Here is a 27546-nt window from a genome sequence, read left to right as displayed (position 1 = left end):
GCACCTATTTCTAAATTTCCTAGCTAAATATATATATTTGAGGGGTAGCTCAAGATTTATCTATCTATGACAGACATCTGCCATATATTATTATTGTTATTATTAATATTAATATTATTACCGCAATGGAAAACTTGCTCTTCTGTCCTGCCTAAGTGTACAACCCTGTTTATTTCACTACCACTGCAGGTGTTTTGAGCCTCACTTTGGCTGTGGCAACGAGACTTAAGCATGATTTTTGACTCACCAGTGTCCACTGTCACCAGTCACCACATTCCTTCATGAGAAAGAGGGGGAGACACCCTTAGTGCCTCAACCATTTCCTGACTGAAAACTTAAGGAGGTGAAACACTCCTAACCGAGCTGGAGGGAGGAGGCCATGAACTCCCCAAGGCTTATTGGAAACCTGCCCTTTGGACCAGCGACTGATTAAAGGGCGCTCAGTCCTTGTCGGGAGAGTAATGATGAAGCGGAGTCTCTTTGCTAGACTCGAACATGTTTATAAATGAAGTTTGCAGCCATGGTAAGACATATACTAATATTATATATAAATATATATGTACTAAGTAGGTCAGCTTATTTCCAACAAGTGTACTTTTTACGAAATGTGAGCTTGAACTCATGAGAAATTTGAACAATATTTCCCTGTCGTCGTTAACGGTTTGCTAACAGTGATATTAGCAGCGCTTAGCGGTGATTTTAAGTTAGATAAAACGGGTAATAATAATAAACTTTTAATGAACTAGTGTAGTAACATAACACGGATGTTCATTGTGCATAAAACGTGTTAAACTGTTGGTCCTGCTGCTGCACAATGGGCGGTTTTATTTACTGCATATAAAACTGTAACAGCTCCATTTCGGCACTGTTTACTTCGCTAAACGTGTAGACTAATCAGAGGAAGAGGATGTGTAGGTCTGTGTATGTGTGTGTGCTCATGTTTCCTGATAGCAGTTCTCTCCCTGCAGTGGCCATTGTTAAATATTCCTGGGAAACATGAAGGAAAGTTTACTGTGAAGGGGAAGGAGGGGCTGAGTGCTGCAGCTCAGGGTTTAGGTGTTTGCAGTTCAGCTTTCTGTGATGGGGAGGGATCCACACTTACTACCCTGTTTGCTCAGCATGTGATCGACACTAAAATGAGCTTCACTGAGAAGGTCACTGATAAACGCGCTTTTTATTTCAGGACTAATGTGCTTCCACTTCCTGGAATACGAGTCAATAAAGAAGACAATATAGTGCTTAACAGCTCCAGTATCTGTGTGCTGTAAGTAAATATTTTCTGCTTTTCTTTCAGTCCAGAAAGTGTTGGATTGAGGAAGCCTTCTCCAGGAGAGAGTGTGTGAAGTTCATCCCTTCCTCTTGGGATCAGCACAGGTAAACTGGGATCTGATTGCACTGATTAGCTTTTATGATTCTGAGAAAAAACACACAGATTGTAGTATAACATTAACAGCAGCTATTTGAAATAACATTTTTCTGAGAGCAGAACTATTTGGCATGTAGCCCTTACTTCCAGGAATAGCAGCCATGTGGATATTTTGATAACGCGTTGCTTCCTGTCTCTTTCAGATGTAGTCCAGTATGCCACGTTTGCCAAAATTTGATAAGGTATCACTGATGAATTGTGTGCTTATAATATGACTCTGAAGATGCTGTCCTACCAAACTCGCCTTATATTCTTTCGTATTCTCTTACTACATACTTCTGTATTGTTTTCTCCACCCTCATTCTTTCAGCATTTCATCATGTCCTTTTCTGCCTTGTTTCTCCTACATTTGCACCGCACATTTATGGGGAAATGGCAGGAAATGTGTGATTGGTCAACAGCCAAACACAGAAATGTGGACTCAAGGGCAATGGGAGGTGGAGAGGAAGTGTGGGATTTAGGAAATAAAAGGAAGAATCACTGAAGGCTGGTTTTAAAAGTCCAGGTGGATTACTTTCATCTTTTAGGGCTAATATTGCTTATTAACAACCCTGCCTCTATTTTGAGGAGCTAACATGCAGTCAAGTGTCACTGATAATTTTGTTACTGTTTTTTGGCCTCATCCCTATTATCTAATAGCAGACTATCAGAAATAGTTACTTGATTTAATTTATTTAAAATCAGCAACATTATGCTGAAGTGTTGTAAAAGTATGATTGAAGTTAATCATGCTAAAAAATTACCTTACGATGCTTCTTCCTATGCATCTATGCAATGTCCTTCTATTTGCTAGATGTTGCTGCGGCCGCCTGATAGGGGAACACTCTTGGCAAGACTCCCTTCCTCCATTGTCCCTCTGTCCTGGTCCTGGACAGGATGTGGAAGAGGAGTGGTCCATGGAGCGCCACACCAGGGCCAGTCCCACCAATGCCTATGGCACCGTAGACTTTGAAGATACTGCCACACGTGTTTGTCGAGCCAAGGTCTGTGAGTTTACCAGCTCTGTGCGTGTTTCTAGGCCAAAGGAATATTTTTTGAAAAGTAAAATGGAACAAATGTACACACGCTCAAGAGACTGCTTCACATATAGAAGCAAATGCTTGCTCTCTGTTAATAAGACCTAGATTTTGATGGTTGCGTAAAGTTTGCTTTGCTATGATGTAAGCAGATTTGGTCGCGATGCATGAAAGCAAAGATGCTATCTAATATAGTGACAAAACAATCGGCTCAGCAGCACCTCAGAAAAGTACAAAGAGCTTCTCAGTCGGAAACACTTTCATGTTTTTCCAGTATGTTCGTGTTGCTGTGGATTCCAAGTCAGAAGCATTACTCCAGCTGATGTTGAGGGAATGGCAGATGGAAAGACCCAAGCTACTACTGAGTGTCCACGGAGGCTCAGAAAATTTTACCTTGCCACCTAAAGTCAACCAGTCCTTTAGCAAAGGGCTGATCACTGCTGCCCTCAGCACAGGGGCATGGATTTTCACCGATGGCATTAATACAGGTAAGTTTTACAATTTTTTGTGGAGCATTATTTTCTGCCTGTCTTCAGTTAGTGACTGGCAGCAATCACATTATTTAAATCTGAAAAACTCTGCGTTGATCTGTGTTCTGTTTCTGGAAAGTTCAGTTTTGGTTAGTTTTTGTTAGGTTACATTTCTGTATGCCGTGCTGTTATAAAAGTACCCCTTGGATTTTAGTGCTTTTGTTCTTATTGTGTATTTGCTGTGCATTCAGCTGCTATTTGCATGCCCTCCAGGTGTGTCTAAATATGTAGGCGATGCAGTTAAATCCTTTGGAAGCCATGACCTGAGGAAGAGAAACACAGTTGGCATCACACCCTGGGGAGTGATTGACAACAACATGGACCTTATAGGCAGAGATGTCAGTACTGAACCTGTGTTTTTGCACGTTACTTCATTCCTCACCACATTTTTTGGATATACGCAGAGTACCATATCCCACTGCGCTGCTTTACTTTGTCTTTGACTGACACTGATTCAACATCGCTTCAGGTGTTCAGGCCCTACCAGCCTGTGGGAAACCCTTTGAGCAAGAGAGCCTGTCTCAATGGTTTCCACTCCCACTTCCTGTTGGTGGACGATGGAACGCTGGGCAAGCATGGCTGTCAGCAAGGCCTCAGGAGGAAGCTGGAGAAGCACGTACAACTACAGAAGATACATCCCCGTGGGTCCCTTTGTGTTTTTGCGCAAAAACTAACAAAAGAAACAAAACAGGAAGCACACAGATTTGACTGAAGTCTTATCATCATCTCTTCTCTTTTTTGCAGGACTGAACCAAGGAGTGCCTGTGGTGTGTGTGGTGGTGGAGGGAGGTCCTTCTGTGGTGTCTACAGTGTTGGACTACGTCAGCACTGTGCCCCCTGTGCCAGTGTTTGTGTTTGAGGGATCAGGCAGGGCTGCTGACCTACTCGCCTTCTTACACAAGCAGACTGCTGTTGACAGGTACAGTACGTAGGTTGGTATAGGCCTGTAGTGGATGCATAGCAGGGTCTTTTTGAGCCAACTGGTTTAATGAGCAAGCATAATTTATACTTATGGCAAAGTGGAAGTTATAACAGCTTCTTCATGAGTATTGGGGCATATTTTAAGGTGAAAAAGAGAAAAATGGGCACATCTCCCCTTTGCTGTTATATCATTAGATTGAAAAATTGTAAACAGATTTAGCACTCTTTTACTCAATTTGAGCACTCCAAAGTACTTTCCTTACACCAAGCCTCATTCACACTCCAGTAGATGCATCTAAGAGTTCAGTATCTTGCCCAAGGATGCTTCAGTGCGAAGGCTAGGGGAGTCAGAGATTGAACCACTGACCTCCCAATTAGCAGATACCTCACGCTACCTCTGAGCCACATATGCCAACTGTTTGAAAAAACAGTTAGACCTCAGCCACATTCTTTGTTTTTTCCTCATCTCAGATGAACCCAAACACACAGTTAGTAGTATGATCCTGTAATGCTAACTACATTTGAGTGACGTTTATATTTTAGGAAGGGTTAGCCAATAGGTGTATATAAAAACTTGATGATGATGATGCAATTCACTGATTGTTAAAGGTGGAAATTAGAAAGCTGTGTCCTCTTAGTACAAAAAAGCAAAAGGTGCTCTGGGAAGGTCATAAATTATTTTGTTAGACTCTTATTTTGACTTATTTAACATTTAACAAAAAGACACAGGATTACAAATATTAAATTGCTTCAAATGTACATCATCCTTCCATCCATATACTTAGCCTTTTGTCCAATTCAGTCTCATGGAGAGCGGAAGCCTAGCTATCATAGGGCGAGAGGTGGGGTACACCCCGGACAGGTCGCCAGCCTGATGCAGGACTAACATAGAGGGACAGACAACCATTTGCACTCATGTTCACACCTACGGTCAATTTAGAATCACCAATTAATATAACCCCACTAATTACATGTCTTTAGCCTGTGTGAGGAAGACGGGGAACCCGTGCAAACACGGTGAGAACATGACTCCACCTTCTGCGACCTTCTCAGGACCTTCTTGTTGTGAACTATTGTGCTGCACGTTGAACAGCATATTGCAGGGCTAGCACAGAGAGACAGACAACAATTTGTGATTACATTCACACCTACTGCCAATTTAGATGGATGACCTAACAAGCTTTGGACTGTAGGAGGAAGCCAGAGCACCATACAGCAACATGCAATTCCACATGGAAAGGGCTGAGCCGGTCCAAATGTACACTGATTGTGTTTTTATGTTTGTTTGTTTGTTTTCAGACCGTTGGAAGCTGACATTAAAGAGAACTTCCTCACCACGATCGGAGATGTGTTTGGAATGGAGAGGACTGAAGCCACTGACCTCTATACTCTCCTGCTGCAGTGTATGGATCATAGACAGTCTGTGAGTAAAACAGCCTCTGGGGCATGTGTGTGTTGTGACTGAGGACATGGACTACTAAATCAGTGTTTCTTTGAACAACAGATAACCATCTTTGACTCAGAGTCAGATGACCAGATGGCACCAGATGCTGCCATTTTGACTGCTACTCTCAAGGGTACTGGTTTCATTCTTAATTATCAAACATTTTCTCTCAAGTGACTTTGATTCATTAACGTAGGACTGGAGCTTCTCTCTTAGTAAGTCAGAAAATCTGCCAGAAAAAGAGGTGTATTAGTGCAGAAATGCAGAGGTGTGAGTTTTGTTATGTGTTTTGTCGCTCTGAATCAAAAACAGGCACAAAGGCCAGTCCGTCAGAGCAGCTGAGTATGACTCTGGCGTGGGACAGGGCTGACATTGCACAGAAAGACGTCCTTGTATATGGACAGCATTGGCAGGTGAGACAGTCAACAACAAAGGGAATCATTAATGCAAAACTGTAATGCAATTATTTTCCATTAAAGCAGAAGATGAGAAATGTAAATTATTTTTTATTTGTGTAGGTGGGCTCCTTGGAGCAAGCCATGCTGGATGCTCTGGTGATGGACCGTGTCAGTTTTGTCAAAATGCTGATTGATAACGGCATGACTATGAGCCGCTTCCTCACAGTCGATCGCCTTGAAGAGCTCTACAACATGGTTATTATAATATATTAATATATCTGCTTTAAATATTTAAGACACTTCTTTTTTTTTATTTGTTATTCATCATTCTATTAATCACGGAAAACATTAAAATTAATTCTGTGAAATATATTTTTCAGAAAATAACATTTACTCACTGGGTAACTTTTGATTATCTTGGGGTATTTCCTCTTGCGTTTGGCTTTCACTTTGCTGTGCAAACATACAAAATCCCTTTATGTTTGTTTCTCTTGAATTTCTCTCACAATTCCCAAAGCTGCTTTGATCCAAATCACAGTCACTGTAAGTGTTTTTGCACTAGGATCTCTTGTGTTTTGTGGTCAGTTGCATCCAAAATATTTTCCCAGTAGTTGGTTTAGGATGTTTCTACAATCACAGAGCTCTTTGCCATACATTCACACTCAGCTTTCTCCATGTTGCTCTTATATTTGTGTATAAAAGCCTTTTCACTTATTCATAATGCTGGGATAAGCAGTTCCTTAAAGAAACAATTCAACATTTGTGGAGCTGTGACTGCATGTGCATTATGTAGCCGTTAAAAGTAACTAGTAAATTTACTTTGCTTTGATTTTGCACTTTACATATTCTGTTTACTGCCAGTTTCTTTTTATAAAATTATACAAAATCCTCCCTGCAGGCACAAGGGCCAACAGCCCGCTTCTTGCACCACCTCGTTGAAGATGCAAAACAGGTGAGTTTTGATATTGAGAGTAGCTCTGGGTGCACATCAAGCTTCCCTTTCCCTCTCGAAAAAGAACAGGTCTTGTTGCTCCAAGACCTGTTCAGCATTAAAGAGGTCTTTACAGATGTGCAAGTTTCCCATGTGCACTAATGTTCCTCCATAGCATTGCAGATGCCAGCTTTGGAACTGTGCACTGACAGCAACCTGGGTGGTCCCTCCCCTTTTCTATGTTATAAATACTAATTGCTGTAGCAGCCACATTCACATGTGCACAATATATGTTTATTTATCGTGTTTGTATATGTTTGTGGGGAGACTTCCCTTCCTGCAGGTTATCGTCTTTCGATCATTGACATGGGCTTGGTGATAGAATACCTCATAGGAGGAGCATACCGCAGCACCTACACACGCAAACAATTCAGAGCTGCGTACAGCCGATTGCACGAAAAAGTAAGCATTGATTGCATTCTTTTTCTTTGCCCCCTGCACCCTGATAAAAGCCATTTAAAAATCCTTTGGTTTAATTACTTTTTCAGTTTTCATACAAATATTGTTCTCCCTTCGATGCCTGTAGAATGGTAGACGAGACAGTTCAGCCACCTTTTCTAAACTCAGACATGGACTGATGCCAAGCTCTACGAGGAACAGGAGCCTCCAGGACCTGCATTTCTTTAGGACCGCCCAGCCTTACAAACGCAAGGTTGGTTTAGAGTTATTTTTTTAAGATATAGATTCAAACAGTTCCTAATTTTCCTATCTGTTTTATGACAAAAAATCTCACATTCCCATCTATTGTTTTTTCATTTCCTTGTCCCTTATGTTTTTTCATACATCTAACTTTTTCTTCTAGGAGCAAGATGTGTCACCCAGTACCAGTGAGGAGGTGTCTACACCAGGCCTTGATGATGCTCCACTGCTGGTTCCTTTCAACTTCAACGACTTGTTTGTGTGGGCAGTCCTTCAGCAAAGGCAGCAAATGGCACTGTTCCTGTGGCAACATGGAGAAGAAGCGCTGGCACGTGCAACTGTGGCCTGCAAGCTTTACCGCTCCATGGCCTTTGAAGCACGTCAAAGCAGCCTGGATGATAACATTATAGAGCGATTCAAGACGTATTCACTGTGAGTGTCATTGAACTGTATGACTTATTCAACATTTTTAAACAAGCAGTGATCCATTGCTTATTAATAGCAGTGATACACTCTGAAAAAGTGGCACATAATGGAATACCTTTTGCATTTCCATCTAAGCTCTGGTTTTCTCTCTTCTACTGAAATATGTGATGCCATCGTGTCAAGATTTAAGTAGCTCTCTAAGCCTGTGTTGTGAGTCTAGTAAGGGATTTAAAATGTCTCCAACTTAGTTGAAATAAATCACTCGGCTGTAAGGCAGCCCAACCAATTTTAAATGAATGCTAATTTATCCAGGACTGACTGCCCAAGCAAATTCAAGGGTATACTGCATGATGCAAAAATAAATCTCCAACAACTCAAAATGTCATCACAGTGCCTGCAGGTAACTCTGATGTCAAAGTGCCTGCGTCTACAGTCGGATAGAGATTGACATATTTGACCTGCATTTAAGGTGCTGTCTAAGAAGAACATTAGGCAGAACTACAGTTTCCCAGTGAACACACAGACAGAAAGAACACGTTTGACATAATGTCCTCTGGACATACAAATCAAAGATGGAGTTATTTTTAGGAGAAGAATTTCATGCTGTCTTTGAAGCGTGGTGGAAAGGTTATGCTTTGGGGACTGCCTCGGTCTCACAGCAACTGGGCAGCTTGCAGTCATTGATTCAGCTATGAAGGCTATATTAAGGATAAGGTATGTCTGAAACTTTAGTTTAATTTGAAGCTGACCTTGAATGCAACAGCCTAGGCAATATCCAGACTGGAGTCCCATTGAAATGTTCTTGGAAGATTTGAAATGCAAGAAACCTCCAAACCTTTTATAGCTGTGAAGCACCTACAAAGGTCGTTTCTGCTAAATAGAGTAGTACTAACTAACTGTTACCATGCAGTACACTTTTTTCCCCTCAGGACCGCATATGTTACTTTGTATATGTGAAGATATGGGTACAATACACACTAACACATAAAGTGTGTACTCCTGTGTTGTTGGTTTTTTTGTGTTACTGGTGGAGTTTTGTTTTTTTCTTGCATATTTTTTTTAATTATCACAGGCTTGACATGCATTGACTATATATCTCTTCTGTCTTGGTGTGTCAGTGAGTTTGGTAAGCTGGCGGTGGATGTGTTAGATTGTGCGTTTCGTCAGAACGAGCAGATGGCCATGAAGCTGTTGACTTATGAGATGGAGGAATGGAGCCACTTCACCTGTCTGCAGATGGCTGTCTCCTCATGTCACAGACCATTCGTCTCACACTCCTGCACCCAGACTCTCCTCACTGATCTCTGGACTGGTCCACTTAACATGAGAAAAAACTCATTCTTGAAGGTAAACTTTGCAGATAAACCAGATAAAATTTGTATTTCAGTGTCATTTAATTGCATCACTGCAAAAAGAAAAATAAAGATAGGAGGTGGGTTTAGCATTCCAGGTGAATGCTAAGAGACCAACAGTGATTTATTATTTTTTTAATAAAAAAAATTTTTTACTTGTATTAAATATAATCAGATTTGATTTCTTGATGTTTCTTGAAAGCTGTACAGGGGAGGGGTGGGTGATATAGTTTCAAAATTATACAAAAATATTTCAGCAGAATTACAAAAAAAAAAATTGTGAATATGTCTTATCAGCAATTGCAGCTCACAGGATGCAGCATTTTTAGTCCATGAAGGGCATGTTCCATCTTTCTTTTCCTATTACCTGCTATCATTGATGACTGACTAGCTAATTCAAAGTGTGAATCTCTTGCAACAGGCTGGTAGCAGCAGCAGTATTATAATGTAATAGTGCTGACACAGCATTGTATATAATGACACAGCATAAGTCAAATGTAAGCACAAAACTATCCGAAATTAAGTAGTGCTTATAGCACAACTGCTTAACACTTAAGTTTAACAAGAAAGTAACTTAACCTGGTAACTTGACAGGAGCCTGCACACAATTGTCAGTAAGTAAATAAGATTCCACAAAAGCAATTAAATGTGACTGTCTCTGCAAAAGCTTGCCATTATTTCTAATATATTTATTGCAATGTTTCAGTCCTGTGGACCTTCATCAGTTCCCAGATTCTAATTTGCAGTTCAGTGCAAGTCAGGATGGCCGAGCGGTCTAAGGCGCTGCGTTCAGGTCGCAGTCTCCCCTGGAGGCGTGGGTTCGAATCCCACTTCTGACATTGTCTGTTTGCAAAATTTCCTTAGGGATTGTTAAAGTATTCTGAATTAAACATATTAGCACTAAGTGAGGTAGGGTGCTGGAGTTACATTTAACTGTTGTCGTTGAATTTTTCTTCTGACACACTTGTTGCACATTCAGGTGATTCTGGAGATTTTGAATTAGCAGTTTGTCACATAATGAAGTTCTGCCTGGGATTTGATATCTAGGGTCGAACTTAAAGCCATGTTTTTCCACCACATAACCACATCGGTAATTTCATTCATTGTTACATCTTCCTGTCATGTAGAGTGTAGCTAGGGAGCGCTCCAGCCATGATTTGCTGTTTTCTTTTGGTTCACACATCACCAGCTGCTTTCATCCCCCCCATTAAAGCCTGGTTGTGCTAAATGATTGTGTTTGTACCTCAAGTGTTGTTTTATTTTTTTCATATTTTGCAAAGCAGTATGTTTTGTTGGAGGTTGTTAAAGTAGCCAGACACGCTCTCCCTTTTTTCTCAGATTATTTTGAGCCTTCTTCTGCCTCCTGCCATCCTACTTCTGGAGTTTAAAAGCAAAGCTGAAATGTGTCACGTACCACAGACACACGAGGCAATGCTGTTTGGACTCGACTCAGTCAAGTCAGCACCAGGCACCAAGGGCTCTGATCACACGGTACAGTAGGAGTGCAGTACTTTCAAATTTCAACTGGCTAACATCTTACAGTATTTCATAGTATTTCACCTCACTTGTATGGTTGTCTTTTTTTTCTTCTTTTTTTTCATTTACTCTACCCATGCAGGGTAGTCATGATGCAGAGAAAGGACTCTCTTTCCAAGACAAACGTGTTGGTCCTGTGTCAGAAACCATGTCCTCCATAACTGTGCGCTGTGTTTCCTGGATCACAACACTCTATGATTTCTACACAGCTCCTGTTGTCAAGTTTTGGTTTCACACGGTAGGTTTTTTATATCAGTTAACACAGGATAAAACATTTCTCTTTCTCAAAGTGCATCAATCAAATGATTATTATACATTGTTCTCATCCTTCTCTCTGAATGTCTTTTCTCTGATTCAACTGTAGATGTCCTACTTGGCCTTTCTGATGTTATTCTCCTATGTTGTCCTGGTGAAGATGGAGGATCAACCCAGTGTTCCGGAGTGGCTGGTTATAGCATACATCTTGTCAACTGCAGCAGAGAAAACCCGAGAGGTCAGAGGTTCAGTTCTTAGAAGAAGGTATTAAAAAGTGTTACTGGAGAACATAAAATCACAAGTCAGTAGTAATGTAAATTTCTATCTTTTGTAATTAGATATTAATGTCTGAGGCAACAAAACTGAGCCAGAAGTTGAAGATTTGGTTCTCAGAATACTGGAACATATCAGATTTCATTGCCATCCTGCTTTTTGTGGCTGGACTGGCAATGCGTTGGCACTCTGATCCCTACCGGACAGCAGGACGCCTCACATACTGCCTGGACATCATCTTCTGGTTTATCAGGGTGATGGATCTGCTGGCCGTTAATCAGCATGCTGGCCCTTACCTCACCATGATCACTAAGATGGTGTGTACAGACTGCACAGCACTCACTGGAAACATAAAAAGTTGAGAAGTGTGTGTGTGTTTCTTATTTTTTAGTAACCTCTCACTCTCTCTGTGCCCAGACCAGAAACATGTTTTACATTGTGGTGATGATGGCAATAGTGCTGCTGAGCTACGGAGTATCCAGGAAGGCTGTCCTGTCACCAGACGAGGAGCCATCATGGAGCCTGGCTCGAGACATAGTCTTCCAGCCCTACTGGATGATCTATGGAGAGGTCTATGCATCAGAGATAGACCGTTAGTGGCCCGATAACACTAGATACTTATTAACCAAAGTTTTTTTTTTAAAGCAGTAGAATTTAACCTTTATGATTTTTGCATTGCCCTGAGTTCTTGGAAATACTGACTAGAAGATTGCTGCAAGGCTAATTTGTCACTTATCCTATTCCACTTGAATTAAGGTCATTCAAACAGTCTTACCTCACAAGGTGAGCTTTGCTTGACTCACCTTTGTATTGCAGTGCTTGTTATTGACTGCAGCTGAAAGGAGTTCTTTGTTTCAGAATTTAGACAACTTCACTTATTACAGGGGCTGATTCTTCGTGCATAAATAATATGCTGGAAATAACAAAATCACTTAAAATGTAATTGGTATAAATGATTAAGGACATTACAGTACATTCAGGTCCTTTTGCTGCTTTTAGTTGAAGGTGTAACTTAGATTGTTCAAAAAATAAAGTTTGGATGCTTCCAAAGAGCTATGTCTGTGTCTTCCATATGAAGAGCAGTAAACAAATCAGTGCAAGGTCTGTCACACTTTACCCTGTAAACGGTGCCAATTCTCTTACTTTAAGATTTTTTTAATGTACTCTGCTCCAGCGTGGATTTAGGCGTTCTCAGTTGCTTCTGATGTCTCAGACCGACTGAGTGATGTTGAAATCAGAGCTCTGTGTCGGCCATACCATATGTTGCAAGACTCTGTGCCCTTTTCTTGTCCCTGTAGAGTTTTCTATGAATCTGGTTCTAATTTACCATTCACGATGCAGAAGGAGATTCATACCAAGTCTCTGATAGTTTTTGTATGATGAATAAGAATAAAAAAAACGATTGCACTGTGTTTAAGATCGGTGTATTTTTGTGTGTCAACAGCATGTGAGGAAGATGATTCTTGTCCTCCTGCATCCTTTCTTGCACCATTTCTCCAGGCTGTGTATATGTTTGTCCAGTATATCATCATGGTCAACATCCTCATCGCATTTTTCAAGTAAGCATATTGAAAAATCTTAGTTTATAGTAATTGTTTGAGGGGCTACCCTTCAATAAACCAAACTCTTGTTAACAGCAATGTCTACTTTGACATGGCATCAACATCCAACAAGCTGTGGAAGTACAACCGGTACCGCTACATAATGACCTATCAAGTGAGACCGTGGCTGCCACCGCCCCTAAACCTCCTCAGTCACATGGACCTGGGTTTGAGAGCTATTTACAAGAAATTTAGTGGAGAGGCTGAGCGGGAAGAGAGAGCCTCTGGACTTAGTAAGTACCACAGCATGTTTTCTGTAAAGGAAGAAAATGGTGATAGTTTAGCAGTTATCTCTATACTTCTCCCGTCTCACTCATCTTTACTAGAGCTCTATCTGGGCCACGAGGATCGCAAGAAGCTGCATGAGTTTGAGGAGAAATGTGTGGAGGCCTATTTTCATGAGAAGAGCGAATGCCCGCTCAACAGTCAAAAGAACAGGATCAAAGTCACAGCTGAGAGGTAGGACTGCAAACAAGGGGCTTCTCATTTCTTTTATTTTGTCCGATTATTTAAGATGAGCTACCAGCGCTTGTGTGTTTCTGCTGGATCTGTGTCTCGCTCTCCAACCTGCCATATCACTATGGCTGGAAACTTTGTAGCCTTGTAAAATTGTCTTGTTTGGGAGCCATGCACAGGATCATTGCTTTGATGTAGAGTTCCTTTTGTGTCCGATGCAAGAGCCAATAGATTATTCCTTCTATAACACGAACAATCGCTCTGTCTGTTATCACATTGTTAAGTTTAATATTGATAAGTTTGATAAGCATAATAAATAATGAGGTATTCATACTGTGCCAAGATGAAAGCAGTTAACTCATGTAATTAGATTTAAATGAAGTATTAGAGGCGCATTAAGATAAAAATATTATTGTTCATTTTCACAATAAAGCCAACATTTTGAGATTAAACTTATTATTATTTTGAGAGTAAAGTTACAATGTGGAGATTAAAGTTGTCATTTTAAGTCAAACAACTGCGATGACTGCTGCACCCATTACAACCATTGCAAATTGCCTTGTGTAGAAGAGTTACTGAAATACCTTGATCAGTTTTTATATCATGTCTTGTGATACAACATAAACCCTCTTTACTGCACAAGGTTGTAACCATTGATTTTCTTGCATCTGTCATTGCCAGCTATTTCATTTTTGCATAAATCAGGGCTTAAACTCTGGTTTTTCTTTCTAACCAGATGCAGCTTTCTGTGTTAAAACTGCGCTTAAATCTGCGCTTATCACCACACCGTGTTTATGTATTTAAAAATAAATAATTTCCTTGTAACTAAAACCAACTCTGGAGTAGGATTTCACTAACTCATCTACACAAGACATTATGTAGAGGGTTTAGCAGCCGTGGCAGTTGTTTGACTTGAAACGATAACTTTAATCTCCATGTTTCGAAGTACTTTTTTAATGTGCCTCCAATGCTCCTTCTTACAAACAAGTAAGTAGGTAGATTCTTAAATGTTTATTTACTTTGTCTCACATACCAGCTTATATATAGCTTGTGCTTATATTGTGATCCTACTAACACAGGCTTCCCTTGCCTTGTGTGGTGTGAATTTACAGCTGAACATGTGGTTGTGTTTAGTGTACAAAAAGCATTTAACGTCAGTAAATAAATCGTAAAAACATTGTTCACCATTTTTGCTCATGTTTGTTCCATCAGAACAGAAGAGATGTGCATGATGGTGGGGGAGGTTTCAGAGAAGGTCAACTTCATTCAGGATAACCTGTCGGAGTTAGACTCTCAGCTCGGTCATCTCCAGGACCTCTCTGCACTGGCTGTGGACACCCTCACATTTCTTTCTGCATCCAACAACCTACATCAGGAGGAGACGCGCCTGGCTCAGTGTCGACTCATTACAGCATCCCAGCACGCCATCCCTCACAGCTGGACCCTTCCACACAGAAGTGGAGCAGACTGTGATGTTGCTAATATACAACGATTGGTGGCCAAGCCGTATAAAAGTACCCCGCCTTCATTGCTAAAGGGCTACACTTTGGCAGGGAATAGACGGGAATCACAGGAGTGCCATGTAGGAGTTAGGGGAAGCAGGGGAGGAAGATATGGACACACAGGAGAACCAGAAGAAAGGGCAACAGAGGTGCTTGCTGTTGTCTTCTAGTAATGTTGTTTCATAAGAATGAAAGATAATGCTTTACTTCCTCACACTTAATTGGAAATACAATGTTTTGATCCGTAAACCTTTTTCATGTTAGACTCTTTGAAAGAAGAGGTAGTTGTTGCAAACCTGAACATGGCCTTTAGGGGGAGACAAGCTAAAAGAGATCCATAAAGTATCCATAAAGTCCTTATTTTAATGTGATGTATTCTCTTCACAGCTTTATAACATTAAAACTAAATAGCCACTGACTTAAAGAATTTAAAATACTTTGTTAATCACTTATTTTTTTCCCATAGGATCATCCATGTGAGAATCAGCAGGGAGCTTCTGGGCCAGGGTCTTGTGTGTCCGTCTCCCACTTTAACAGTGGAGAATTTTCTTCAGTTGGTGTCAGAGATCAGACACCCTGTGAGTCCTGTGAACCATCCCAGTGTGGGTCTCCTCTTTCTCCCAGAGGCTTGGAGTCACTCCATTTAAGATTCTGGACTTGTGAGCCATATTTGTTTACCAGTCAGGAAGAAACATCCATGGAAGAGGAGGATGAAGTAGAGGAAGAAGAAGAAGAGAAAGAGGAGGAAAAGACACAGGAAGAACTGCCTAATACAGACGTACACCGAGCCTCCAGCAGTGCTTTTCTGTTCGACCCACGAGACATCTCAGAGGGTTTGACAAATCCTGCCTTTTCTCATGATGATAGTCAGCCAACTTCTCGGTCCAGAAATTCCAACCAGTGGAGAAAACCCATAAAATCCCCCAGGTGGGCATGTTTGTCGAGGGACCGTCCGTATGGCTACTGCAGATCTTTGTCATCCAGCATGGAAAATATGACTTTCGCTGGAGCACCCCTCAGTCCAACCAGGGGATCCTTTCCCTCTCTCAATGAATCAATGAACACTGAGAGTTTGCTTGGTAGGGGGGGTTTAAAGAACAACACATCACTAAGATGCAGCAAGAGCCAAGGTATGATAACGCATGGGTTTGAAAATCAAGTTAATCTTTGGACGCTGATGGTTTAAAGCAATGAGTTTGCATGAAGAGCTTTGTGATATGTACCGCATGCAAATCTTAACTTCAATTTTGCAAGTCAGAACTAACAATGTCATAAAAGAACTTTAAGGGTTATTCAGGTCATAAGCAGTCATTTTCTCTGTATCTTGTCCCTGATGAAAATAATCAGAAGGAAATTTTGAAAATCTGTGTGTACCTTGTCTATTTTTTTTATCATGCATTTACACACAATAACAGATAATGTACGTCTGTGTTTCTGCAGAGTGGTCCAAATCATCTGACTTTACTCAGGTCTTGGACAGCAAAGGCAAAAACAAAAAGACTGTGAAGATACAAGAGAGCAATCTAGATTTGGTAATATGAAAAAAGTTGTGCTCCTCATAGCAGAGGATCAGTCAGGTGCAAAACATGGCACAAAGTCATAAAACTAAATCCCTGCTATCTGTGTGAATGGGTTTTTCATTTTCATTTGGTGGTTCTTTACAGAGAAGCTTTTCCATTTCTTTATTTGTTTTGGAAAATAGGGAGCCATGCATTCCCAGTTGTCTGATGTCAGCTGGGGAAGACGCCGGAGGTTGATAGGAGAACCCACAAGTCGGTCGGCTTCAACCAGCCTCAGTCAGCTCAGTAAGACCTGCATTTAATAGAGTACATGTTGTATTTGTACACAGAGCTTTCAGACAGCATCTGCTAGTGTGCATCACTCTGCTTACTCTGTATGTGTGTACTGTAGAACAAGAAGAATGAAAAGTAGACAAGGTTGTTTTTTCATATTAAAAGAAACAAAGTTTGATATGTATATGTGGAATGTTTAAATTATCAACCATGTGAAGTTTCTCATGTTTTACTTAAAAACTGTTATTATCAATATTTTTTCAGATTTTGAACAACTGGATTTGCTGCAGAAACAGGTCTTTTCACATCAGGTAAAGATGTGGTAAAGTGTGGTAACAATATTTTGTAATTTGTGGTAACATTAGCGATAGTAATGCTAAAATAATTAGTGTAAAATATGTCAGTGTTCTTGCTTTGATTACTGGTAGGATGTATGGAGCCCCACACATTCAGCTTGGAACAGCTGGGCCAGGCCCATGAGCCGCAGGTCTTCGTAAGTCTGCTTTCTTTTTTAGCCTTCCAGAGTTACCCTGAATTTATCCAAACTCTTTACTTAAACGTAACAATGTTTTCTTGATGCCTGTTGCAGATTACAGAGTGGCATGTCAGCTGAAGGTATTTCTGGACGTACAGATTGAATACATTTTCTGTAACATGTGGTCATGTAGTGTCTGTTATAGTAACATGTATTTGTTTTGTTTTTTAATGCCCTGTAATCTTACCTGCTGCAGCCAAGAACTCCTCATTCCAGTCCACTGACAGTTTGTATCCACACTACTCAGGTATTTACACGAGCTGCAGAAAAATAAATTATCCAAATTAAATAATAGATCCTGAAAGGATCGTCTATTATGCATCTATTGTTTTAGTGATTTCTTCAGTGACTCGTACATTAGCTCATCTTTAGTTTTGCCTGTATATTGTGCCTGTGTGTTAACAGCCGTGGAGAGAAACAATTTGATGAGACTGGCTCAGACCATCCCTTTCACTCCCGTCTCAATCATGGGTAACTTGCTTGTTTGATTTAGGATTTATTTCTTTTTCATTACTGTTGTTTTACCCCCAAAATCCATTTCTGTGCACTTAATCAAGTTTTTGAACATTCTCTGTAGGAGGTGAAGAGGTGAGCATTTACTCTCTGGAGGAAGTAGCCTCTGATGCTGACCCTGAATCCAGCTCAGTCTCTTCCTGGTCATCACGAGGCCTGTCTGCTATCCTGCAGCCCCTCATGAGCGAAGAAGGCTCGTTGGATGGTGGCCTCCGGCAGGGCCGCCGGGTTCTCTGTACATGGGCAGAACAGGATGTGCTCAGACCTGGTCTGGTATACGTGGTGAAAGGTTTCAGACCAGAGGTGGTTCGTGTCTGTAAGAAGTACTTCCATGGTAGCACAGCACTGCAGCTTTGTTTAAGGGTATGTGTACCAAAACTCTATAAAGTCATCAAGGAAACGTCTATGTTTGCTGGTTAGCAAATCTTTTACTTTTTCACAGTTTTGAATTGAGTTTCAAGTACTTCTAACACTATGATCAATTTCTGTTTGTGAAGGAGATACAGCAGCAGAGAGCAGCCCAGAAGATGATGCAAGTGTTTAACCAAGTCAAACCTGATGATTTGCACCACTCACCAAGGTCACTATTTTATCTTTCCTATGTGTGTGTGTTAGGTGTGTCCGTGCATTTAATAACTGTCCCTTTCTATCCACCAGATTTCTTGACGTGTCACTGGTCCTCTGGCATTCTAATGGTCAGTGGCTGACGATTGAAAGGAACATGTCTGGTGACTTCAGGAAATACAACAACAACACGGGAGAAGAGATCACCCCCTGCTGTTCACTGGAAGAAATGCTTCTAGCCTTTTCCCACTGGACATACGAGTACTCACGCAGAGAGCTGCTGGTGCTCGACATACAAGGCAGATACTTTTACTTTACTTTGCATGTTTGTAGTCACACACGTGAGATGTTGATTCTTTTTTTTTTTTAAAATCTGTTCCTTTATTCTTTTTGACAGGAGTGGGAGAGGAGCTGACTGATCCGACAGTCATTATGGCAGAGGACCAGAGGTGCAGTAACCATTTCTGCTATGCGTATAAGTGATATTTATATTCTCTAATTTTATAAATTCACATTTTATCCCATATGAACTGATGAAAGTCTGCACTCTGACTGACTCTGTTGCAGTGTTAGCAGGGGTGAGATGCTTTTTGGACCTGATAATCTTGGAGATGCTGGCATCAGTGGTTTCCTGCAGAAACACTCTTGCAGCGCCTGCTGCCACAGACTAGGTCTAAAAGGTCAGAAACATACAAATCCTTGTCTACTTTTTTGTCTGATCCAGTGTGTGACATGTAGATTAGCATTTCATTGTATGTACCTGTTTTTGCACATGTGCGCATACATGCCTTTGTATGTCACCTCGGTGTCGTCACTCAGGAGGCCAGCTTGGCTCAGAGAGAAATCCCCAACAACTTCAAATAAAGACGGCACACACGAACAGCCAGCTAATTAAGCTGCGAGTGTTCGTTTATTTCTATAACAACAGTAGTGTTTGAGGCATGGGGGAGGGCCCTTCTTTGTGCTGAGCGGCCTTTGATTACGTATTAATCATGTCTTTGTGCTGGCGATGTGCTGCTGAGACATTAGCTTTGATTAGCTATTAATTAACGTCTCTGGGTAGACATGATACCGGCATCTAGAGGATAACTGCGCGGAAAGAAACTGTGCTCACAAACAAACAAGCCCAGCAAACAAACACGCAAACACTCAGACACAGTTGTTTTGATATTTCAAAGGTACGTTGTGTTTCCTCTTCCTCTTCTTGTGTCCTCTCCAAGATTTCACCAACAAATCAAACCAAATTATTTATGCTGGATGCGTGGATTTCCTCCCAGGCCTGTCAGTATTCTCTTTCTTGTGGTAATGACTGTGTTATTGGAGCGACATGTCGCTAACTGATGTTTCTGTTGTTCAGATTTAAGAAACCATCCGGACAGCAGCGAGAACGGCACTGATGCGGAGCCAACGTCGGGGACAGAAGAGCAAGAAGACGACGAAACCAGGAAGTGACCTTTGACTCAGGAAGTAGGGAAAAGAAAGCATGGGAACTTTTATAGGTGTCTTCCGTAAACACAAGTTCTGCCTCTTCACAAAAGATCCTTGATAATACCAAAGATTTTGCACTAAGGATGTTTATAGATTTTCAGGGTTAATAAAGGAAAAGCGGTAATCAGAACACTTTATATAAAAAGATAAAAATATAACTTGTTATTTAACTGTACGTTCATTCTTGATAGAAAAAACTGTAAAAAAAATGCAATTTTTGTACTATTTTTAGTTCAGTATATAACTAATAGCTGTATTTTCCCAGGAGACGTTATGGATTAATCTGATATATAATATTATGATTTGTATGTGAGTTAGAAAAATGAAGCAGAATCTCACCCATAAAATTTCTTTTTATTTTTTTTTCTTCCCACAACAAAATGTCTACAAAAGCGATAAAATATAGAATTTAACAAAAAAAATCACTTCAGACCTTCACATTGTATGTACATCTCAAAGGAGAACTCACTAAGGCCCCTGCGTGGCTCTGAACTTCGACCCACTCTGATCCATCGTTTATGGGCGTGACTCACTTTATTGCAGATGCATGCTTTTACACACGCATGGTCACTCTTTTGTTCTCGTCTGAAAATGTAGTGTTGGACAGTAGAGCTCGTGGATTTACAGCAGAGTCAGAGTTCAGAGTCAAGCAAAGTCCTCACCAAATGAAAAAGCATAAAATGTAAAAACGGTTCGTCAGTGTAATCACATACAGGTTTTTCCTCAGAGTTCCCCTTTTTTGATTGGTTTCTCAAGTAAACTCACACCGTAAAGCATCTACGCCCCACTCTGCCAATCCTTCCACTCCTCACTAGCTATGGCACTTTGAAAACAAACAAATGTCTCTTTTTTTGTATTTTTTTCTATTTTTGTCCTTGTTGTTGTTGTTTTGTTAGTCCTGTGTAAAAGAAGTTCTGTAGCCTAAGTACCTTTTAGGTTTTGGTTACAGATTGCTACATTTTGTTTTATTTGCTCTTGCTGGGATGCAAAGACATTCTAAACAATAAATTAACAAATTTTTAACACTACTCCAATTGCACAAATGTGTAATGCATCAAGAAAGTTTACAAAGCATTGGTAGAGCAGAACATCATCTCACATCTCGTTTTCTTCCTCACACGCACACATTCACGCGCACATGGGTTTTTCTCAGGAAAGGGAGAAGAAGGTCTGGATTGTGTTCGACTAAGCGTAGGAAACGTGTTTCAAACTAAGCATGTTTTAAAAAAATTGTCTGCGCAATTTGTCCGAGTTACGTCGCAGAGCCGACGACTGCTCGTTTGTGCGCTCCGTGATGTCATTCTGTGTTGATGGAGTGGTAAAGGCGCATGATGCGTTCAGCCCCTCACACTGAACAGACTACTCCATAACATTCAGAATCGATTATTCTCCCACAGCAGGTTCAAGGGTTATCCGATTCAGTAAGGCCAGTTCAGAAAGGGCCGTTCAACGCACACATTCAGAGGTTGAGAACAAAAAAACCCCCAAAACATTTTAAATCCAGCAACAAATTATAATTGGTCACGTATAAATTAGAGCATTTATTTAAAAATCCTTTCAGTATGTGAAAAAAATTGCTTGGAACCGACTAAATTGATGTGGAATTTGCCCACAACCCATTCCCCACCCTGCCAAAAAAACCAAACCAAAACAAAAAAACCTCTCCCACGAAACCCACATTATCATGAGAAGAGAAAACACAATAAGCCCCAAATGTTTCATTGCTCTGAAACATCATGCAAATAGAACAGAACAACAATAGGCTAATAGTAATAGAAGAATAGTAGTCATAATAAGAACAATAATAATAGTAAATAGTAATAAAATAAAAAATAATCTTACAATGCAAACATGACAGTAGTAAATGCCTCCAGTTCTTATTGCTACAGTATCTTACTTACAGTGTTGCGTTGCCACTCGTTCTTGCCGGCACATCCCCACCCCACCTCCCCTTACAGCCCCATCCCAGCCCTCTGATTCACAGTCTAACAAGGGATAATAAAAACGTCACACACAAAAACTTCATAGTCAGAGTTGGAATTCACTGTCCCTGCGGTGTTGTGATGGCGCTTGTGTCACAGCTTACTAATGGACTTCCCTCACTGTCCCAAAAGCAGCAAAAAGAATCAGTAAACATGAGCGTACAGTGGTGAAAAGAGCACACTGACATACAAGTTGTTTTTTTTAGTGCTATGTTATTATGATTTTTGCTATATAATCTGGAGTCTAAAGATATTTGGACAGTGAATTCATGCTCTGTACACACACATACACACAGACATACATCTGTCAAAGCCTTGTCTGGGCAGATTTCATTGCTGGCATACACTGGTGGCGTATGCCTTTTTTTAATCCTAAAAAGTTATTCTTTTATAATTATTCTTTTTTTTGTAAATTTGCAAAAATATTAAACCCTCTTAATGCAAAATCTGAAAAAGAGCTGCTCCCTGAGAGATGCTTTGTAGTGCATCAAGCCTTAATGAGCAAGTGATTGTCTTTTAAAGAGTCACTGGCCTCTGATCTGTGGTCGGGTCAGGGGTCGGAGGAAAGATGCTGGACTTTGGGGGAACCTTTAAATAGATGCAGTGTGGAACAGATCAGTATAAGCTGATTTTCTCACGTTAACATTGGTACTTGCTCCCTCGTGGTTGTTCTCCACATGGAAAAAAAAATGATGGAAGGATAATAAATGTTAGGCGTACCAGTGGGCTCAAGGGGTATATAACTTTGATGTAAAGTCAAAGATTTGTCTGCTGTGCATTTGCAAAAATCAGAAAACCTTAATGTTTTAAAATTGCCTAAATAACACTAGATCAGAGTCCATTATTCATAGCATTCAAAACTGAGGTAAAAGTGCGATTTTTAGTCGCTAGTCAGTCCAACATGTATTCAGGTAATGAAAGTATCATCAGCTGATTAATTCTGTGCTAATGTTCTGTCAAGTGTCTCTTTTTTGGGCTCATTTTGAAAGGGAGCTCTTTAGCTTCGCTGCTGAGATTTCACAGCACTTATAGCTTTACAGGAGAGATTCACAGAGCATCTTCTAGTTCTAGTGTGCAGAAACCACTGAAACATGTCTACGCAATGAGTTTTCAAATTATTCCTTCACCAGAAAAGACCAATAACAACATGCCTGGATAAATACCCAGTGGAGCCAGTGTGATTTTTTAAAAGTGGCCAAAACAACAAAACATAGAAACCAATACAAAATGTAAGTGCTAAGAATTATGGAATGACTACATAAAAAGCAAAAATTGATTGTCTATCACACTTTCCTTTTTTCAAATTGTTAATGCCATATTGCAGCTTTAAATGGTGTTTAGATGATTGGAGGCTATTCTGGATTAATTTATAACTCTAAGTCAGTGCAATCTGTACTGAAAACACTGAAAACACTGCAGAGTCTGTGGTGGTGGAATGAGTACCGCCCATGGAAATGACTGTTAGGCATAACCATTAAGTGAAATATAGTGCATTTTAGTTAAAACAGCTACCTTGATCTGAACAACTGAAAGCAGGAAGAGGAGGAAAGGAAAAAGATCAGAAAGGCAGTGTGAAAATTATTGCTCTTTAGACAAAGGGTCCTACATATTCACAGCCCACAGGGTCTTTGTCACCCATGGACTGTAATGATTGTGCAAATAGTGATTGTAGGGATGAGGCATACAGCACTCATACAGGTTTGAGTGACTGGAAATTTGTGAATCCAATTCAGGTTTGTTTCATTTTTTGTTGCCTTTATTTTGGTGGATAGCTATACACGCCTTCACCGTGATTTCTATCCACTTATATCTGCCAGAATTTTACGGACAGGTCCTAATACATGAGAGATAAAGGTCTGGGTACATGGGGAATTTGGGAAGAGATTCAGGGTTCATTGCAAGGTCCTAGTCTTCGATTAGCTGTTCGTGGCTGATTGTTCGAAAGCAGTCCAGCTTTTATTGGACGTAATTATTGCAGCGAGAAATAAACGATTGATAAGATGGCAAATCTGCCAGATTCTTTTTCTTGCAAAATAGAATATTTCTGTATATATCTCCAGCTTGAAAAGTAGCAGTAGCCATTATTTTCTTTTTAAATCCTTCATATGCTCTCTTTACATTACTATAGGTTCAGAAGGATGTAGTACCTTCTTTACATATGAACAAAATCCAGACAAGGCTTCTATATATCAACAAACCCAAATTGAATCCCGGTTTTTAGCCAGTGTTGTTTTACAAGTCTCAACTTTACAAATTCTGTACACAAGAAACTATCAAATAAAATAAAAACACGTAGACACGGTATAGTCAGCCACAGTGGACTGCTGTATATTTAAATTAAGACTAACTTATTTTAACAGAACAAGAAGTAATACTGGAATCCGCTCTCCACTAGAAGAATATCTACAATAGCTTCTCTAAATCCACAGTTCCCTCCCCCATCCAGCTTCTCCATCTTCACGATGTCTTCACATGGAAAATAATTCAAATGATTTTTTCAAAGTTAAATCATTTTAACTTACCAATTTCTTTTTTTTTTTTGTTTAAAGATTGACAGCTTAAAATTGTTCCTAGATATTTTAAAGTCTGTACATTACTGGTCAGTCAGTTCAGTTCAGGAGAAAGGTGGAAGCCCCGCTCAGGTTGTGGCCCAGGGCACGTTTCATTTATATATACATTCTTCAGACTGTATCGGTGAACAGAATGGGATAAGTGCTGGACATTCCTAGTATTGTTGGCGGTAACTCTAAGCTGCTAGCAGATGACTCCTCACCCACCAGCTTGAAATGTGCCTGGGGGGGCTCGGAAATATGTGGTTGCCACGATGATGACGTAGTCGACATAGCTGCTTTCGTCTCGTTGGATGCGGCTGTCTTACTTTCTTGGTCCTCTGCTGGCGTCATTTGTTGCATGTGGACCACAGGCAGTCACTTGGGCATGGCCATGGCAGAGTTTGGGTCAGGGTTGAAGAGTTCTTTGTAGAGTGGAGGAAACAGGACATTGACTGTTTCTGGGTGGAGTTGCTGGAAGGCCTGAAGCTCTTCAGTGTGGAGTGTGCACAGGGCTGACAACGTTGGGATTCGGCTGATCAGCTGCCGGACAAGAGGGAGAGATGATCAAGGATGAGGAAATTTAAGGAACGACAAAGTGCAGATGAGGACAAGACTACAAGTCAGTCTTTGTTCTGCTACTTCTGTTGTGTTTTTTCCCATTGAATCACCCGTCCTTCCTACCAAAGGAGATCCTGTCTACATGTTTGATTTCCCTTTTGGTCTTAGCCTATAGATTCATGCATTTTAGGCCTCTTTGCCGTTATAAGTTCTCTCACCATAAGTTCCAGCCCTACCTTGGCCAGTGCATCTTCATCCATGTGGTTCTTCTGCATAATGTGCTGCAGAGCAAAGTAGATCTTCTCCTGGAGCTTTTGAACTTTCCGAGGCTCCATCAGCCACGGTCGATCTGAGTAAAAAAGAAGAATAGACTTTTTTAATGCCGACAGAGTTGACCGAAAGGCTAAATGTAAACTTGATACGGCTGTGAGGCCACTGTATAAAATGTTACGTGGTCAGGACTTATTATGCTGCTTGATACAGATGAATGTAAAGAGAGTAACTATCTTATTTTAAAGTGTTTTTAATTCAAGTCCATGCACATTGCATCCTGCATTATTATAATATAAGCAGATTCACACTGACCTGTGGAAATTAGTACAGCTGCTGAGAACAGTGCAATCTCCTCCTCTGTTAGCTGCAGTGAGCACATACTCTTCGCAAAGTCAAACACTGCACTCACTAAGTCATCGCAACCTTGGAGGGATGCACAGGGAACGGCAGACAGTAAGAAAAAAAAAAATTATTTTCATTATCTCTTACTTCTTTTTTTAATAATATTTGGCTGTACTCCTCGTTCATACCAAGACAAAATGTTTAGCTAGTAATATCTTACCTAGGGCTTTGAACATCTGCATGCCTCCATACTTCCCTTCAAAGAGTACTGTGTTGTTGAGAGGGTTGAATGCCCTGCACATCCGCACCAAGACTACCTCCAAACAACCTGGAGAGAGAGAGTGATAAATTCGAAGTTGATATACTCCCTAAAAGCCAACCAGAGTAAGAAGCCACAGTATATTTACTGTCTGCTGACTGACAGTTTGACCTCTGCTTACATAAAGAGATAGGCCTGGCCTGCTCACGTGGCTCACCTGACTTTAGAAGAAGGATCTGGTCATTCTGGCACAGTTCCATAAACCCTGAGATGCGCTTGGCAAACTCCACCACGTACTGGATCGCATGGGTGATCTGGATGGCACACTGCTGCCACAGCACGTCACGGGGCTAGAACCAAAGACCCAGGTTATGTTTGTGTACTTTTGTACCTAGTTATTTCATGTGAGGAAATAAAATAAACTACATTTTTATTGCTATGACTGACATGCTCTGTGATTTCAAATGTGTTTCATTTCTATTACTAGTAAAAAAAACCCCACTAACTCAGTAAACTAAGTTTGAATGAAAGTACAAAGCATTACGGCATTGAAAACGACATATACATATATGTATAATCCTTATATTTTCAGTACTTTAGAAGTAGCTGTTAATTAAATTAATTTAACTAAAAAAGAAAAAAGACCCAAATATAGGGAGTATACAAGATATAAGGTACTTTGTAATTGTAAATGTCATGTTTTGAATGGTGTCATAAAATCAAACCTCACCTTGCTCTGGTACATCTTGACCTCTTCATAGGAATGTGTCTGCCAGGCTAGCTGCTGCAGCTCCTCTGTTGTGTACTGACATGTCTCCAAGTGGGACTTGATGATATTTTGAGCAATACGGTCTGGAAAAGAAGATTATTCATTCATGTTGATTATTCACGTATTCTTTCCCTACACAATGTTACTATATATATAGCATATAGGAGCATATGGAGTGTGTTAGTTTAGGTACAAGCAGGCCTGCACATTAATCGGAAGCATTGTGCACATTGGGCTGCAAGTACTATGGCCACTCTATCGTCCTTTTATTTTGCTGTACATTTTCTGCTTGATTTTATATTCTCTAGAATCAGCCTGAAGTGTTTAATCTTAAATAAATCTTAACTTGTGCTAGCAGCCTTAGCTGTGCATACAGTAGTATGACACCTTGTCAGCTGTAAGTTTAAGCCTGTCTGATCTCCTATGCTGCTCTCAGATTAGGACCCTGACTCACGCTGCTGAAAGGACTACTTTGTGAGCAAACATGCAGATTTCCATGTGGCTAAGTCAGGTAGCTTTAAATGATTAAGCTTTCTCTTATTTAACAAATAAAGCAAAATGCAGTTTTTACCCAGCTCTCCCATGCTGACATTATTGGGCCCAAGCTGAGTCTCCTGGTAGCCTCCGTAGCTGAACAGGTTGGGTACTGGCGTCAGGTCGTACACTGGCTCCTGCTTAATGTGCTTCATGCCCGACATGTCCAAACCTGACTGGTCTGGAGACGGCTGGGTGGAATCCATCCCATAGTAACCTCCGGGGACTCCTGCTCCATTACCATGGCCACCTTTGGGTAGCTCAATGACGTGACCATTGGCATAGGTGCCCCCAATTTCATGGTTAAGGGTGGAAAGTCCGTTGGTTAGGCTGGATGAGTAAACGCGTGCCAGAGCTTCTGCTTCGCCTGTCTGCTGTTGCCGCTGCTCCTGCAGCCGTGCCTGGTGCTTCTGGACCTCTGCATACAGGCTGTCACGCTGCTTCTTGGACATGCGGCCAAACTTGACCGCTTTATGGGGACAAAAAGTAAAATGAAGGATGAAAAGAAATTGCTTCACTAGCTCAGTTTACTTAAAGTTGAAAAAATGAGAAGATTGCATGTGATCCTATTTCTGTCTCTTCTGCTTAGAGAGGGTTGCACATATATTAGTGTGCATA

The 27546-nt window shown here is 40.7% G+C and overlaps 2 protein-coding genes and 1 non-coding gene across 8 annotated transcripts in view; 2 read left to right on the top strand and 1 right to left on the bottom strand.

The window, feature by feature from the left end:
• Positions 1-292: 292 nt before the first annotated feature.
• Positions 293-20687, top strand: trpm6 (transient receptor potential cation channel, subfamily M, member 6). 6 transcript variants are annotated; one of them, XM_039620697.1, is made up of 40 exons: positions 301-523; positions 1295-1374; positions 1570-1608; positions 2220-2409; positions 2717-2930; positions 3186-3310; positions 3442-3613; positions 3717-3891; positions 5193-5316; positions 5398-5470; positions 5650-5750; positions 5856-5990; positions 6634-6687; positions 6994-7128; positions 7253-7378; positions 7529-7797; positions 8910-9138; positions 10482-10634; positions 10762-10917; positions 11044-11172; positions 11273-11524; positions 11625-11799; positions 12652-12766; positions 12845-13041; positions 13135-13267; positions 14477-14915; positions 15233-15896; positions 16207-16298; positions 16469-16571; positions 16824-16870; positions 16988-17052; positions 17149-17174; positions 17291-17341; positions 17500-17565; positions 17672-17970; positions 18105-18187; positions 18265-18470; positions 18569-18620; positions 18748-18851; positions 19529-20687. In XM_039620697.1, the coding sequence occupies exons 1-40, from the start codon at positions 506-508 to the stop codon at positions 19621-19623; spliced, it is 5961 nt and encodes a 1986-aa protein (XP_039476631.1). In that variant the 5' UTR covers positions 301-505; the 3' UTR covers positions 19624-20687. The 6 variants fall into 6 exon arrangements, 4 of the variants coding, with proteins under 4 accessions (XP_039476631.1, XP_039476629.1, XP_039476632.1 ...); XM_039620695.1 differs by having other exon boundaries at positions 302-523; positions 18739-18851; XM_039620696.1 differs by lacking the exon at positions 301-523 and adding an exon at positions 1094-1154 and having other exon boundaries at positions 18739-18851.
• Positions 9900-9982, top strand: trnal-cag. Its single transcript has one exon. It is a non-coding gene; the product is annotated as a tRNA-Leu (tRNA).
• rorb (RAR-related orphan receptor B) overlaps positions 20000-27546 on the bottom strand; it is a 23128-nt gene continuing 15581 nt past the window's right edge. Inside the window, exons 4-10 of the mRNA XM_031744248.2 lie at positions 26966-27397; positions 26356-26477; positions 25843-25975; positions 25587-25694; positions 25337-25447; positions 24988-25100; positions 20000-24733 (exon numbers count right to left, since the gene is read on the bottom strand). Of these exons, the coding sequence (XP_031600108.1) occupies positions 24569-24733; positions 24988-25100; positions 25337-25447; positions 25587-25694; positions 25843-25975; positions 26356-26477; positions 26966-27397 (1184 nt within the window). The 3' untranslated portion in view covers positions 20000-24568. The remainder of the gene's footprint in view (positions 24734-24987; positions 25101-25336; positions 25448-25586; positions 25695-25842; positions 25976-26355; positions 26478-26965; positions 27398-27546) is intronic.

Source organism: Oreochromis aureus, linkage group 12 (assembly GCF_013358895.1).
Source record: "Oreochromis aureus strain Israel breed Guangdong linkage group 12, ZZ_aureus, whole genome shotgun sequence".
Lineage (NCBI taxonomy): Eukaryota > Metazoa > Chordata > Actinopteri > Cichliformes > Cichlidae > Oreochromis > Oreochromis aureus.
This window is presented reverse-complemented; position numbering and strand designations above follow the sequence as displayed.